The 15,445-nt window shown below is 40.9% G+C and overlaps 1 protein-coding gene across 2 annotated transcripts; it reads right to left on the reverse strand.

Moving 5' to 3' along the window:
- Positions 1 to 474: 474 nt before the first annotated feature.
- Positions 475 to 10,675, reverse strand: PDK1 (pyruvate dehydrogenase kinase 1). Of its 2 annotated transcripts, XM_088519441.1 has the most exons (11): positions 10,533 to 10,674; positions 8,332 to 8,473; positions 7,215 to 7,286; positions 6,426 to 6,610; positions 6,007 to 6,096; positions 5,642 to 5,719; positions 3,623 to 3,699; positions 2,846 to 2,944; positions 1,877 to 1,987; positions 1,013 to 1,126; positions 475 to 882 (listed from the first exon to the last, which is right to left on the reverse strand). In XM_088519441.1, the coding sequence occupies exons 1-11, from the start codon at positions 10,645 to 10,647 to the stop codon at positions 742 to 744; spliced, it is 1,224 nt and encodes a 407-aa protein (XP_088375567.1). In that variant the 5' UTR covers positions 10,648 to 10,674; the 3' UTR covers positions 475 to 741. The 2 variants fall into 2 exon arrangements, with proteins under 2 accessions (XP_088375567.1, XP_088375568.1); XM_088519442.1 differs by lacking the exon at positions 1,013 to 1,126 and having other exon boundaries at positions 10,533 to 10,675.
- Positions 10,676 to 15,445: the final 4,770 nt, after the last annotated feature.

Genomic DNA, 15,445 nt, shown 5'->3' on the forward strand with positions numbered 1-15,445 from the left:
CAAGCCAACACTATTTGCTAGGTCACAATGATCACACCAAGATAAGCTTATCACACATATTATTCACGTTACAACCAAGTACTATAAAGAAATACAACTAACACCACATACCTGAGATACATTATACCAGTGATAGCAGCTAAAACTTCTTTAACTTTGTTTTTATTTTAATTCTACAGATCCAAAAGTGGTTATTTCTACAGCTGCAAAAAATTGGAAGTATAAAGTTTAGGCAGAATTTCTGACTTCAGAAAATTAGACATCAATGTGCTTAAGAATCAAGGAATAAAAAGTGCCATCCAGCTGCAATGGTATAGTGTTAAGCCTAATAGTTCTTCTTATAAAGATTTTTTCATTAATCTGGTGCACTCTGTACTGACCAATTTCCTCTGGTGAACTGTCAAGAGTTCTTATTTTAAAATAGTTTTGAAAATGTATGAATTGGTCCCTATAACACCTGAAAATAGTGTTCCCTAGATTTAGCTACTGAAAGAAGTCATAAATAGAAGGTGGAACAAATTAAGTGTGACCACCTTTATTGAAAAACTGAAAGTATGCAGAGTTCTTAATTCTTCTGAGTACTGGCAGAAGACAGTAATTTGAACTAAGCTGCTTCTTACTTCACTTAAATTGTTTTTTTCACATTTCAAACATGGCTTAGCTACTTGTTGTAACAGTTTGTTTCTTTACATTCCCTTTAAAAACATATGTCTACTTATGCACTTCTGAGGAAAAAAAAAATTATATACTGCGAAAAGTGGTCATGTCCTTGGGTTCACTGCTCGGCACACACCAGTCATCTGCTTCATGGTTTGCCTTGTAATGTTTCCAAGCTGCTTTGTTGTATACAGGGAGTCTCTCAATAGATTCTGTTGATAAGGCCTGCAAAAAGAGAAGACATTAGCTGACTAATTTTTGAATCAAAGTTAGTTAGACTAACAGAACAAAGGTGTCCATTAATAGTAAAGAGTTTATTATGAACTTAAAATGGTAAAGTATTAAGAAGCTGTACCTTTATGTAAATAACTGCATCTGTACCGTAACCTTCTAAAGAGTACAGTTTCAGGTCTCCTTGGAAGTACTGTGCATACAGACGTGATATGGGCAAGCCATAACCAAATCCAGCCTGATTCAGAAGGAGAGCAAGCAAGAAAGGAAAAAAAAAATCCATTAATTGCATCAGTTTGAAACAGCTTTTTTTTCTTTTTTGACTTACGAGGTAGAGACAAACTATGCATGATGCTTGGCAGTAAGATGAGTTCAAATGTTAGGCATAACAAATTTAAGGAGAGCTGTTTGGCGGTTTTAACTGAGACAGTAAGATTAGATTTCTTGTGCAGCTATAAAATTTCAGAAAGGCCTGAGCTCGTCCCGTTAACTTCACTTGAGACAGAAGCAGATTTTTTCATGTGCCTCGTTAAAACTGTGCACCTTTGTTCTTGTACTGTATAGTCAGTTGTACCATCCTCTACAACTGAAATAAAGCACAGACCCCATCCAGAACTACAGCTATATTTATCTTTCCTTTCATTCAGTGGCCACAACAGGAGTTTAGAGTCCTCTGCTTATGGCAACATGTGCTGTATAGTGAAGTGTTCTACTTAGAATGCTTAGGGTTGGAAGGGACCTACTTGAGGTAGCTGATTACATTTGACCAAAAAGATGGGAATCTCAAAGCTTAAGTAATTGGGAGTATTTTAGGTTTTTTTATTGCAATTTCCCAGTTATTAGAGCTTTGAGTTAAGCTCTAACATCCAAATGGTCATACTCATATCTGTAAAATTATTAATCCAGGGTCTTTGGCTCTGTGGGGTTTTGTTTGGTTTTGTGATTGTCATCTTGGATACGATGAGTAAAGTATAAAAGACTTGCATACCAGTGGTGTAGCCCGTGATGTCTCAACACGGGGACGTGGTGCTGTTGAATACATATAGTTGAATAATCTGTCAATTTTTCTCATAGGCACACCTCCACCACGATCACTCATCTTCAACAAGAAAGATCATGTATGTTAATATTTTTTATTAACAAAAAAAAATCCAGAAAAAGTTCAGAGTAATATAAAGCTGTCCTTATTAAATCATACATTTTTCTTAAATTCTGATCTCTCAGCTACAGCAATGACACAAGAGAGCTGAATCCTTCCTTTCCCTCCCTCACTCAAATCATTTAAACAACACTACAATGGCAAGCATTAATAATCCCTTAGAAGCAAGAAGAATCTCAATTCTGAATTGCTTTTATTTTATTTCTAACTAATTTTGTTGGAAGTTAGCATCTCAATCTACTAACTTAAACAAATGTAAAGTTCTATATGTTCTCAACTTTACTTCTCAGGAATAGTATCAATTAAACACAATGTGATAAAACCCATTACTAGGAGCTGTTTTACTAGACTTTAGTGAGACCTAAGAAAAAGACAGTTACTTGCAGCTGGTATTTGGAATTCAAGCAGGATATTGTACAAAATAAAAAGAAATTTTGCTGGAAACCAACTTTCATGCAGATCTGATCTACATGGAACATGCATTTTCCTTCCCAGCTTACACATCACTATCATTTTTAATTACAAAATGCTAACATTACAATTGTACAAAACTGCCAGCTTCGTTTTCAGTCATGCTGGCCTTTAAGTTAAGCACAAAATGACCAAGACAAAAGCATAAAACTTCCTTATGGACCCTGCCGCACGAATATGTAACTGCTTCATGCCTGCATGCTACACAATCAGATAGGAGGTACTGTTGAAATCAGAATCACTAACTAAACCTAAAAACATGCTGCCTCTGTCAAGGAAAAAAAAAAAAGACAAAAATATTTTTTAAATAATCAAAAAAAGTGTTACCTTCACAGTTAAATCCTCATTTCCCAATGTGACATGTACATGAATTGGAGGATAAATGCATCGGTCAGCATTATGTTCCATGGTGGCTCTCATTGCATTCTGCAGTTTCCAAATTGAAGTACAAGAACTTAAATCCTACTGTTACCATTTTCTGTATTATCTTAAGACCCCCACTTCAGGAAAATAAAATATTTCTATCAATCAGCTTATTTCAGAATCAGGACAACAACCTTAGAATAATCTTTTATGTATTTCTGGTTTGTTCAGTATTTGTATTATTTATTAGAAGGTAACTACACGGACTTGAACTATTTAAAATATTTTAGAATAGACATCTAATTTTACTTTAGCTTTATTTGTAGAATTCTCTATAATGCATTGTACATGCAATATGATACGAAGCTGAAGAAAATTGGAAGACTGAAGAAATTGCAAGGGGAAAGCTCTATAACGCTCCTCTCATATAATATCAGATTTAAAGGTGGCCAAATCATTTATCATATTTGCCACTGCTTTTTAACGAGGGTCTTCATACATTTGAAGATCTTGACAATGCTGCCCATTGCTGACGTTGTCAGATGTATTCAGTCATTACATAAAAGACATGCATGTTCATTTTCTATGTACAATATTGAGGTATACTGCTGCAGTCAAAAAGCTAGAGGATTGCGCTTGCTGAAAGCAGGTTACTAGCTGCAGCTCATTCAAAAATTAAACAATTACAATTTCACTAAAAAGTATGTATTAAAAAAAAAGTGTAATGGTAATTGCACAGACCTTGAAAAGTTCAAAAACCATGTGATAGAGATGTGATGGCACATATACCACTTGCATGGGCTGTCCTGGTGATTTAGCTGGAGAAAAGAAAGCCTAAATAGTTAAATAGCAACTAGATACCCTTTATTCATTCCAGCAGTAACTAAAAAATGTATGTTTGTGTTACCTGAAGGAATTTACAAGAGAAGGAAAATTTGAGCAGAAGCCTTCCTAAAATGTTATGTTCAAGATTAAGCGTGCTTGCTTTTTTAGAAACTAATCTTAAACAAACTGTGATAACACTGACTGCAGCACACAATAGCAGCCTGCAGTACCTACATGGAGGTTGGTAAGGTGGAGACAGGCTCTTAGGACCATGAAAGGACAGGGGACAGCGAGTGTAGGATGAGCTAACAGCTGTTCAGGCTGCATATAAAGAAAACTTTTGCACCATGAGGACAACGGAGCATTGGAACAGGCTGCCACCCTTGGAGGCTTTTTAAAACCAGACTAAGAAGCCCTGAGCACCTGGTCAGGCTAGAAACTTTCGGAAATCCCTTCCTACCCAAATTATTCTGTGATACTCTAATGCACCAAACAGTAACTACAGCACAGCCTCTGCTTGGATTACTTTAGAAATCAGCTCATATAACATGAAACCTTAAAGACTATTTAGATAATTCTGTCTATAAACTGGTATAACTTTCAAAATACTTTTTAAAGAGTAAATTTAAAGAGTAAATCATGGAAATTACATTCATTACATGCAAATCAAGAAAAAGAGTGGCTCTGAACGTTCTACTGTCCATGAAAGTCCTTCCAGTTCCACAAATTAATAACCAGACTGTGTTAGCAAGAAACGTTTATCAACTATCAATGATAAAAGACGTATCAAAAAAATCTAAATCGAATTACATAGTGGTCAAAAATAAAAGAAAAAAAAATCGCACCTGGAAATCTGATTCCTACCCTCAAGTTAACTATTTTCCATCACCCTGCCCCCAGCCACGTGCCTCAGTTTTATTTAAAGGCCTCCATTCGCAACAGAGGAGGAATGTGCATTTGGCTCGCTCAGGTTTAACTCCCCTTCACAACTCACTGAGCAAAAGGCTCTTTATAAACTACCGGATCTGCTTTGGCTTCCGGAGCGCACGCAGCGTTAGCAGACCCCTTGGGACAGAGAATTAGCACGACTGAGAGGGCCCTAGGGGTTATTTTAGTAATAAGGCTTAAAGATGGAGAAACAAACCTTTAATCTGGACAAAATTGACATGTTTTATAAGACAGGAAGGAGAAAAAAAAAAGAAAAAAAAAACAAGAAGGCGGCATGTGCAGTTAAGGCCACATTTTCTTTGCCCTTAGGTTTGCAGGCCAAGTTACTGTGGGTGTGTTTTGGCTCTTGCAATTATCTGTAGAGCTTGTTTTTATATCGCTATCCGGACTGGGCTTTTAATAACTTGAAAAGCACTCCAGTAAGCCATGCTATAACGAGAGGACTGGGTGGACTACAGCTGGTCTCCAAGTTCATAGCAGCCCAGCTAGAAAGAGGTTTTTTTTCTTTTTCAAAAGTTACAGGCAGTGGGTGCAATTATTATTTTTTTTTACAGAAATGCATACTATATCCAATTGCAACAACTACATGATAGCTAAGTAAGGAAGAGAAATTGAACAGAATGTTTGCTACCAATTTTAAAAGTCTCACAGAAGAATGCAGAGCGTGTGAGATGTAATAGTCCTGATCTCAGCAAAGAGTGTAGGGCTGGGGAGGGAAGGAAGCTGTTAAAAGCTGTACAGCTACAACCTTTGCTACTGCTTTGAACTTCCTAATATTGAAAAATAAAAGGAAAAGCAGGGGAAGCCTTCTGCCAGACCCGCCCCCCCGCAAAAAAAAAATTAAAAAGTAAGTCTTATTCTTAGTTAGAACTGTATAGAGAGAGTAAATAGAGATCACATTAAATACATGAGAAGTAGAGGGAGAATATTTTAGTATCAGATACTTCAAGTTATTACATTCAAGAGTTCACTTGAATGGTCACTTACCATTCAGCTCTTCAAGGATGAACTCTGGAGAGCTCATGTAATATAGATCACAAAGACTCTTAGCGCTTTCATAGCCATCTACGATAAAACACAGAAGGTTTAACTTCTGCCTCCTCCCTTTCTTATTTTTTTGCAGTTTGCCAAAAAGAAATTCACAAACTGAAAACGCTCGACACTTGCAGGCAGTTTTGTATTTATTTTCTTACAAAAACTGGACTTATTGTGAAAACTAACAAGACTGTCTTACATTTGAAATGAAACTTCTGCTCCAGGTAAAAAAGAACTAAACACTATGTGAATATATTAGCTCTCAATACAGATATTCATACAACTTTACAGAATTCTTTTTAATCTGCTGAATTTACCTCTAATAACTTCAACAACATTGCAGCTAGGATCAATGCTTCCAATGTGTTTTGGATGAGCTGGATTACTTTTCCCGCCAAACAATAAAGCTGCCAACAAAGAAAATAATGATGTTTAAATATAACTTAGTAATTTTAAGTTTTTTATAACTTAGTAATAACTAAAATATAACTTAGTAATTTTTAGATTGTGTCTTAGATATTGTTGAATAGGAATTTACTAACATTATATAATTGCAATCTTTAGCATACTTAAAATGGCTATTAATAAGTATTTTAAGAACTGTATTAGAGAAATCTATGAATAGCAAGGTAAATTGTATTCATTGGAAACACTGAAATTCATATTAAGAACATGAAAATGAAAATATACTGACAATACATGTATTATTCTCCCTCCTTACAACAACAGCACTTACAATGTTGATTAAGGAGCATTCGAATTGAAATGCGACTCATGTAAAAACGATCTAAAAAATACTGCACATTTTGAGAGGTCACTGGATCAATGCCAAAGCTTTCCTTGTACTCTGTCACTCCCTGAGCCATAGTAGGAATCACATCATTGTGTCGATTCCGGATTTTTATCACGGTATCTGTAAAACTAAAATTAAAGCAATGTTAAGATTTTCACATTCAAGTCATTTTACTACTCTGGAACATTGAGTAAGTATCTGGTCCAGAAAACAAAGACCACTGTACAGAAACATCACAGATCCACCTACCACAGTAAAAAGGCAGGTCAGACTTGATAGCATGCAAGTCATTTCAGGCAACTTACACTGAAAAATCAATCATAGTGCCACAAGAAAAAGAGAGAAAATTGTGCCAACCCTTTTCATATAAATCATCCCATGCCTGTCAAATAGCAGCTACTATCAGTGAATGATGCCACAACGTACTCTACAGTTACAAAGTTCCATGCATTGCAGCAAGCAAGGAATTCATTTTATTGGTCAAGAATAAAAAAAAAAAGTCAAGAATAATGTCAAGAATAATGCACTTAAAGCTTATTCAGTATTAAAAAGAAAAGGAGATCAGAATAATTTGACATAAAAGGAAGTGCTTTGTCTCACATTCTAAAGTACTTTTCTTTGGGAAGCAGGGAGTGATGGCACTGTAACTGCAGAAATTTAAGATAGTTGAAACTGTTCTTGAGCCACTTGCCAACTCTTTTGCATAAAATAAATATGACAGCAAATCCTTACCTATGGATAGCATCCGAATCTTCTGAACTCTTGTCCTTAAAGTCAAGGATCTCCTGAAGACTTTGGACATACCTTTAAATTAAAGAAATGTGACAAAGACCAAGATAGGGTGACTAAATCTGCATGCAGTTCATAGGAATAATGGACTAACACAGTGGCCCCACTGTATTGCCACCCTCCCCCCCATTCCTACTTAGTTCTTAACAATCTATTTGCGTTCTTGCCCATCTACTATCTTATTCAGAAAAAAATATCCACACTGGCATCAAAATTTCTTTCCTGTTTGTAAGCAAGCAGTCAGACTAGGTAGCTGAGAGGTTGCTTTCTGTGCTTCACTTTGTATTTGTCCAAGTGGAATTCATTTCCCATTTTATCACCATCATTTAGTATCAGGAGAATTTCAGTTTTCATGTTTCTTTGAGACTTTTCTTCTTCACTGAAATCTCTTTTTATATTCATCTATTCAGCAGACCATGATAGTCTATTCGCTTACTTAAAAGCCTTTACAAATGTCTATGCATCTTCAGTAGTTGACAAGCAATCTCTATTTTGCATTTATCCTACAAAAGTTTATGCTTACTTCTAACTTCCTTAATTGAAAGCTTTTTTTAATTATTATTATTTCTGTTGAATAGCCTCCTATTGCGATAAAAACCTTCTGCTGCTTTAAAGATTTAGCTTTGGGGGGTTGCTATTACACTTTCTTCAATACATTCTCTACCTTTAGCCTGAGTCTGCAACAACCTGTCTTTTAAATGGTTCCAGTTCTGTTTTGCAGATGTGGTGCCTTTAACCGCTGCTAAAGGTTTCTTCCCTAGCTTCTTCATTTTAGGTAAGTCCTTTTGAAACACTGCTGTGGTGAGCTTTGGTTGTTAATGAACTCTCACCATGACAATCTGCAATGCTTAGTTGATCAGTGATATTTCATTCCATTCCGGGCTCTCTAATAGCTACAAGAAGTTTTTCCGATATCTGCAAGTTTAGCTTCTAATTTATGTCCCCTTGGAATACTTACTTAGTCTAAATAAGTAAAGTTCATGCAACGAGCACATGAAATGTTCTTTCTATAGAAGAGAATGTGTCATTCCTTAACCTTTAAAAGGAATGAAGTCCTTACCAGCTCTGCACCAGTTGAACTGAAGGTGTCCTTAGAAGGTTGTCTGGAAGAAGGCTGATTTCCTTCATTATGTTTGCCAACCTCACAGGCAGCTCTTGTCGCAGAAACATAAATGAAGTCTTTTCACAAGCATTTTCAGATCCTAAAATCAAGAGAAACAGATTGAAAATATCAGACTAAAGTCAACATCTGTGGGATAGAACTACACAAATGTGTACTTTCTTGTACCAGAAGCTTGTGGTTTAGTTTTGGAGCTGACTTGGGCTAGTTTGGTCAGCCAATAGGTTTCTTTTATGGCAGCAGCTGTCTTATATTTATATTTCAGAATGTAATATACTGAAATCTACCAGCCCTGTCATGATAAGGAAAATCTTCCCTATATGAAGCGTTTATATATGTCTCACTATATATGAAGAATCACTAGTGCAATAATGCAGACCCATACCATTCAGTTCTAAGTATGGTTTCTGTTCATGTAAAATGTTCTGCAACATTTACTGTACCTACTACTGCTCGAACCCTGTGTGGCACTTACCGTAGAAGAGGCAAATGGGACCATCCCAGGAAAGTTGTGTTTTCTGGATATGAGAGCTCTGCCCAGAAACATCTCATTCTTTCCCCCACCAGTCTGCATTTTTGGTGCATGGCTAATACAGCCCTTTCCATAACCTCTAATAAAATACCTTAACAAGTAAAACTGAAGGCACTAAAATATAAAAATAACCTAAACACTCAGCAAATAACATCCCACAAATTAGTTTGGAATTTGGACACAAACACTGCATTGAAGATGAAAGGCAGCTCAGGCTGAAGATCTCACTGAATGAGGAAGCCTCTTTCCCTCCCTGTGTGGTTATGACCTGTCTTTGCAAAGGAAGGATAGAGGACCCTATGGAAAACACTGTGAGCTTATATCCCAGGACATGATAGATACACAAGATCAACATCTAAATTTGCTTAGAGAATACTTTATTTACTATATTGACAAATGAGAGAACTGGAAGCAGATTCTTTTAAGTTAGCCTTGCTGTTTGTTTTTTCCTTTTATGATTTGCTCTGTAACTGCTTTTGCTTTAGCAAATAGAACCAAGAAAATGCCAACTGCAAACACCATCAGATGACAAGGGCTACAGAATTTTATACATACAGTTACTGTCTCAATGTTGTACTCTACTTTTTTTTTTAATCTTTGTTATTAGTTTCCTTCCCTTGTTTTGCTACATGCTTAAGCAAAACAAAACAAAGAAGAAAGCTTTTGAGATTATTTTTACATTGTGTTTAGGTACTAGTAGCAAAACAGTAGCCTAACTTTTGACATGAAGAAACATTGTGCCTTGAAAATAAATATTGATTATAATATTGTTTTATGGGTATAACAATACAGGTTGAAGCCACCTTGATTCGCATGATTCTTTGTTGAAAATAGCAGCAACAAAGTTACATGGTGGGACTCCTGCAGAAATCTAGAGGTTTCAATCATCAAAATATATTGCTATGATGTATAAGAGATTTTTTTCTTTTTAAATCTCCCTCCTCGCCTTATTTGGAGAGTCTGGGACTCGAGGACTCGTTCTCGGTTACGTTTCCAGGTCAAACGTGGCTAACAGGCGGCTCTCGCTGTCCTGCTCACACTCGGCCCGGGAATGGCCCCGCTCCAGCCCTCGGGAAGGCGCCTCCGTTCCCCCCTCGAGCCCTCCCTGCGAGGCGGCTGCGCAGGGCGGGACAGCTGCTAGATCCATCGCACCTGGGGCCCTCCGAGCGCTGAACAGGAGCTAAACATTTTGTTGCCAATTAATTTATTTCCAAGGACACATTCCCAGCCGCTGACACGGCTCCTGGTGTTTGCTTTCTTCTGCTCTCGCGCAACGCCTTCAACGAACAACGCTGCCCTTGGGTGAAAGGTTGTGTAGGGCAAACCCCGCGGCCGCGTTTCAGCAGCCACTGTCGCTTCAAGGCGGCTCCTGCCGAGCCGGCGCCGGGGGCCGCCGGTCCTGCCGCGGGGGCTCGGCGCGGGCAGGTCCGTTACCGGCGCCGCTCTCGTGCCGCGCGGGCCCGGCCCGCCCCGCGGCCCCCTCCGGCCTCGCGCGCTCCCTGTGCCGGGGCACGAGCAGCCGGGCGCCCCAAGGCGCGCGGGGCGGCCCGGGCCGGCGGCAGCGACGCCCGCGCCTCGCGGCGGAGAAGCGGCCCCGCGCGGCGCTCACCGAAGTCCAGGAACTGCTTCATGGAGAGCGGCGAGGGCGAGAAGCGCGAGTAGAAATCCACCTGCTGCGGGATGCTGCCCGGCGCCGCGCGCAGCAGCGCGCGCAGCAGCCTCATGGCGGCGGCTCCGCGCTCCTCAGCGCGGCCGCGCCGCCATTTCGCGCCGCGCCGCCTCCCCCCGGCCCCGGCCTCTTCCCTGGCCGCGGCCGCCTCCGCCGCGCGGCCCCGGAGGAGGCGCCCGCCGCCTTGCGCGTCTGGCCCGGCGCGGCCCCGCCGAGGAGAGGGCGGCTCCGCCCGGCGGGAGGCGGCTCCGAGGGGCCGCGGCCTCCGAGGCGGCGCGAGGCGGGGCCAGGCCGGTAGCGGCGGCGGGGTCCATAGAGGATGAAGCCAACGCAGCCACCGAGCCACTGCCTCGGTGCGCGGTGTTTCCGGCGCTGCTCGGTTCAGTTTGCGCAGGCCTCCCTTAAAAACCGGGCTCAACAGATGGGCCAGACGGTCGGAGGCGACGTGAGTCACTGGACGCCGTGGAGCGGAATCCATCCTCCACAGCGTGAGCAGCGAGCGCGTCCGTGGGGAGCAGGGACGGCTGCCACTGCGGGTGGCGACTGCGGAGAAGGAGCCGTGCGTGAGTCCTTAAAAGCTGGGCCCAGCCTTCTCTGTTGACCTACAGTGGTTTTTTTTTTATTCTCAGCTGGGTTTAAACTACTGATCTGGACACTGATCCCCATAAATTGTGTTATTTTAAAATCCTGGGGAAGGATTATTGAATGGTCTCTCTTTTAACCTGTTTCTCTCATTCATGGTTTTCTGGGAGTTGGTGTTGACCTGATCCATGCTCTGTGGTATAGCACTAACTTCAGCTGTGGTGCGTCCCTTTCTGTTAACACAGCAGCACAAAAAGGATACATTTATTATTTATTTTATTATTTATTTTATTTTTATCCCCAGACATTTGTTTATTGACTACTGTTATGTCATGGTTTAACTTGTGACACTCTTTTTAATTATTTGTATTATATTGCATCTAGATCCACTATTCAAATGGGTTAGTACAGGCAGACTTTAAGAAAATAGAAAATACAGGTTTTAATTTTAACCTTAACCAATTTTAAAAATAAATTTTAAAATTTAAAGTGGCATTTAAATTTTAGGAAGGCATTTGAAAGCATAGCATTCTTGCAGGATGTTAGAAATTTTTGCTAGGGTTGCATTTGTTTGATGTGGTTTTCATCTCTCTCTCTCTTCTTTCCAAGTGTAGAAACAGGACGTATAAAATGGCAGCAGTATTAACCAGAAACATGAAACAATATGTGTTATGATTATGTGGAGTTTGTGAATTTTTGCTATCTACAGGCTCATGTGGCACAAGATCATGAGACAGTTGAGTCATTATTGATTGTCATGATGGCTTTTTCTTTCATAGGAAAAATACAGTATGTAGTTCTTTATTTCTGATTTTTTTTTCTCGTGCAAAGGGGCAGAACAGAGTATCACCACACGCTCTGCCGTGCCGCTTTACTGTTAGCCTCTGTCAGAGGGGAGATTCTGCTCGACATGGATCCGGAGTCTGTTCCAGGGTGGTTGTTTTTATGTTGTTTGCCCTCACTAAACTGTAACCCATCACAGAATATCTTGCAAGCTGCTGACAGCAATCATGTCACTCAGCTCTGTGACATTCCTGTTGGTTCCCTTTGCTTTTAAGAAACCAAGCCCAGGGAAGGGCTTGTGGGAGAGAGGAATGGCAGGATGGCACGGAGCCAACGGGCCTTTCTTGCAGTAAGGTTTATGAAGATATAAAAGATAAATACTATTGATTATGAATCCAGAGCTTTGGGAGACAAATATAGTCATGTCCCAGGACTGGGAAGGAACTAAGTAACGGCAGCGGCAGGAGGGAGGTGGGCTGCTGCGTGGATTCCTGCTTCCACACACAGGTGGACTTGTCTGGAGAAGCACAGAAGCATCTCCGCGTGCCTGAGCTGCCTCAAAGTCCTGCTTTATTTTCCTGTTTAACTGCAATTTATTCCTATATGTTTTTCAAACTGACTGCCACCAGTTTCTTGTGCCTCTCCCTGCCCAAAAGCTGCTGCTTGGAAGCAGGTTTCTGGTTAAAACATGGGTAAATCCTGTTTTTTACCGAAGATGCTGAGCTTCAGTGGCACCCAGGGCCAGGGCGCAGTGTGCTGCAAATGGAGTTTTACTGCCTTCATCGAAAAATCTTTTCTGTTCCACTTACGCCCTGTGCTCCCTGCTGTTTGCCTCAATGTGCACTGTTCCTTCTCTTCCTCTACACAGTTGGTTCTTGAAATTACACTATCATGGTCCCTTACAGCAGCAGCTTTTCTCCTAAGGTCAGGCCCTCGTGTTAGTAAAACATACAAATGTTCTAGCGGTGCCGTAACCTGTCAGTGGTACCTGAGGCTGTGCGCGGTGTGGTAGGAAAAAGTTTGGTTACAGGTAACTTATTTGTATTGAATGGAAGCCAGGCCCCACACTAGATTCTTGTGGGGATACGAGCGCCGTCCAGCTCTGTTTTTGACAGCCAGGCCCTGCATTTCACAGGAAGGTTCTTAGCCCTGCCCGTCCCCAGCTGCTTCGCACGGGAGGAGGTTGTTCCCCACCTCCAACCTGCTCTGAGACGGAGCAGCAGGGCTGGGTGCTCTGCTCTGTCTGCCGCTCCCTATGGCGAGCGGGAATCTCTTCTTAGCCCTGATCCTTAGCACTTGCTGAATCTTCCCTTGCAGCAAAGTGAAACATCCCGTAAAGATGAATGTCTTAAAAACAGATTTGCAAGGAAAAAATTATACTTATCCTCGTGTTTGTTGCATCTTTTGGCTTTCCTGACGCTTTTGTCTGTTTGCGTCAGGGGCTGACTGTTATGCTGCGACTTCTGGCAGCCATTGCTGGGTCCGGGGAGGTGGGTGAAGTCCCTGGTTGACCCTAGGGAATATCCATCCTCTGCCCTCCCGCCCCGTGGCCTTCCCAGCTTTCAGAAGAAGGGCCTGAGCTGGGGCTGCAGTGCGGCTGCCTGCAACGTGCCCATGTGCCGGGTAGCCCCGGAGCAGAGCGAGCGCCCGGGGGCAGCTCCCCCTGCCCACCCGGAGCTCAGCCCCGGAGCAGAGCTGCCCTGCGCGGCGCTGGCTGTGGGGCCGCGCGAGGGGCAGGGCTGCCGTGGGGCCGGGTCGGCTCTGCTGCCATTGCCAGGACAGGCCTCGCGCTGGAGAGCGGGCGCTATCGGGGCAGCTGTTACAGCCGCCTCCTCGCACGAGGCCATGCAGAGATAGGGCCAGATGGGGGCTGAGATGGGGCTTCTTTTTCTTTTTTTCTTTCCTTTTTCTCTTAAGCTTATACTTTTTAACACTTTCACTTCATTAAAGCCTGCTGCTTTCTCACCTCTAATGGACTAGTGAGCTTAGCTGAAAGAAATTCATGCAGAAGAAATCATCCTTACTCAAAACACTGTTTAATTAAAAAAATTTTATTTCACACTTTTATACAAATATCCACAGGTAATTTCTAATCATGGAATGAAGTAGCATTGCTAGCTCGTATAAAAATGTTTTGAGACAAAAGCATACCAGTGATAAATGTTCAAAATGAAAGTATACCAGTGATAGGACTTACTTTTCAAAAACTTCCAGCTTAACACTGTTGAGATATTCCTGTTCCTACAGCCACAATTAAGGGGGCAGGGTGGGAAAGCCAGTGCTTTTAAATCAAAGGCTACAGCAGTTTTTCAAGCTTCTTAGCACCTCATTTGGTTTCCAACACAGATGAGCGTTTCAGCAAGTAAACTAGAATTTTTAAGGGCCAAAAAGTGGATGACAGCTGTGTATGCATGTAAGTGCTCAAAGCAGTCAGGGTCACTAAGTCAGACTGCGTTTATACATTGGGAAGAAGGGTCTAATACATGAATGTACTTTCTGTAATAGGCATGTTCGAAGTTGGGAATACAAATAAAGACACCTGACAAATGCCCTCTTAGCAGGTTTCTACCCTGGGAGGGAAGAAGTACAAAGAGATTTTTGCATAGTTGAAATTACTAGCAATTAGCGTGCATACTTTGAGTAGAATTTTGGAATAACAATTGTGAGCTAATTTTTCATTCTTAAATAGTACTAACACTTTAGAACATGGGTAAAAAAAGGTAAACTCTTTAAATAGTTATGTATTTAAATCACTTATGCTACAATAATTAGATTACTCATAAACACAACACTGTGGCTGTATTCTTATCAACATTCAGGTATTCAAGACGGTTCAGTAGTCTCAGAGAGGATCGTCCAGATCCCCGTAATTAAGGTAAGTTAGGCCTTTTCAGCCCCCTTCAAGTGCTATATAACAGATGCAGTAGTCAACACTTTTCTCCAAACAGAAAATCCTTGTGAAGCCATTTCAGAAAACCTGTCGCTCCTCTTGCGGCAAGTATAAAATTCCATTTAAAACCGTATTTCTGCTTGGTGGCCAAATCATTAAATATTATGAAGTAATATACAAATCATATTACAAGACCTGGTAGTTGCTATTACGTAGAATAAGTATCAGGAAATAAGCCCCCACGTACATTACTGGAATATTTACGCTTTTAGAGAGCATTGGCACCTGTAGTGATTTATTAAATTGCTGTGAAAGCTTCAGGTCTTGTAATCTGAAGTTCATAAACACAGTTAGTCTGAAGGTTCAGTTAAGTCTTTGGCCTAATGGTTACTCAAAGACAATGATTTATAACAAAATAAATACAAAAATGACTAAAAGATATATACAAAAAGTACATCTAATATTCAAGCCTCTCTTTAAAAAAAACCTGTGTATATTTGGTGTGAGCAAGATTCACGCAATCTGATCTTAAAAACTGAGCAACGTGACCTATTGCACATGTAATTTAAGACAATGCTTTTGTTAAGCCCTAACTACT

The sequence above is a fragment of the Tinamus guttatus genome, unplaced genomic scaffold, assembly GCF_059628265.1.
Source record: "Tinamus guttatus ecotype Peru unplaced genomic scaffold, ASM5962826v1 Tinamus_guttatus_pri_ptg000060l, whole genome shotgun sequence".
NCBI classification, from domain to species: Eukaryota; Metazoa; Chordata; class Aves; order Tinamiformes; family Tinamidae; genus Tinamus; species Tinamus guttatus.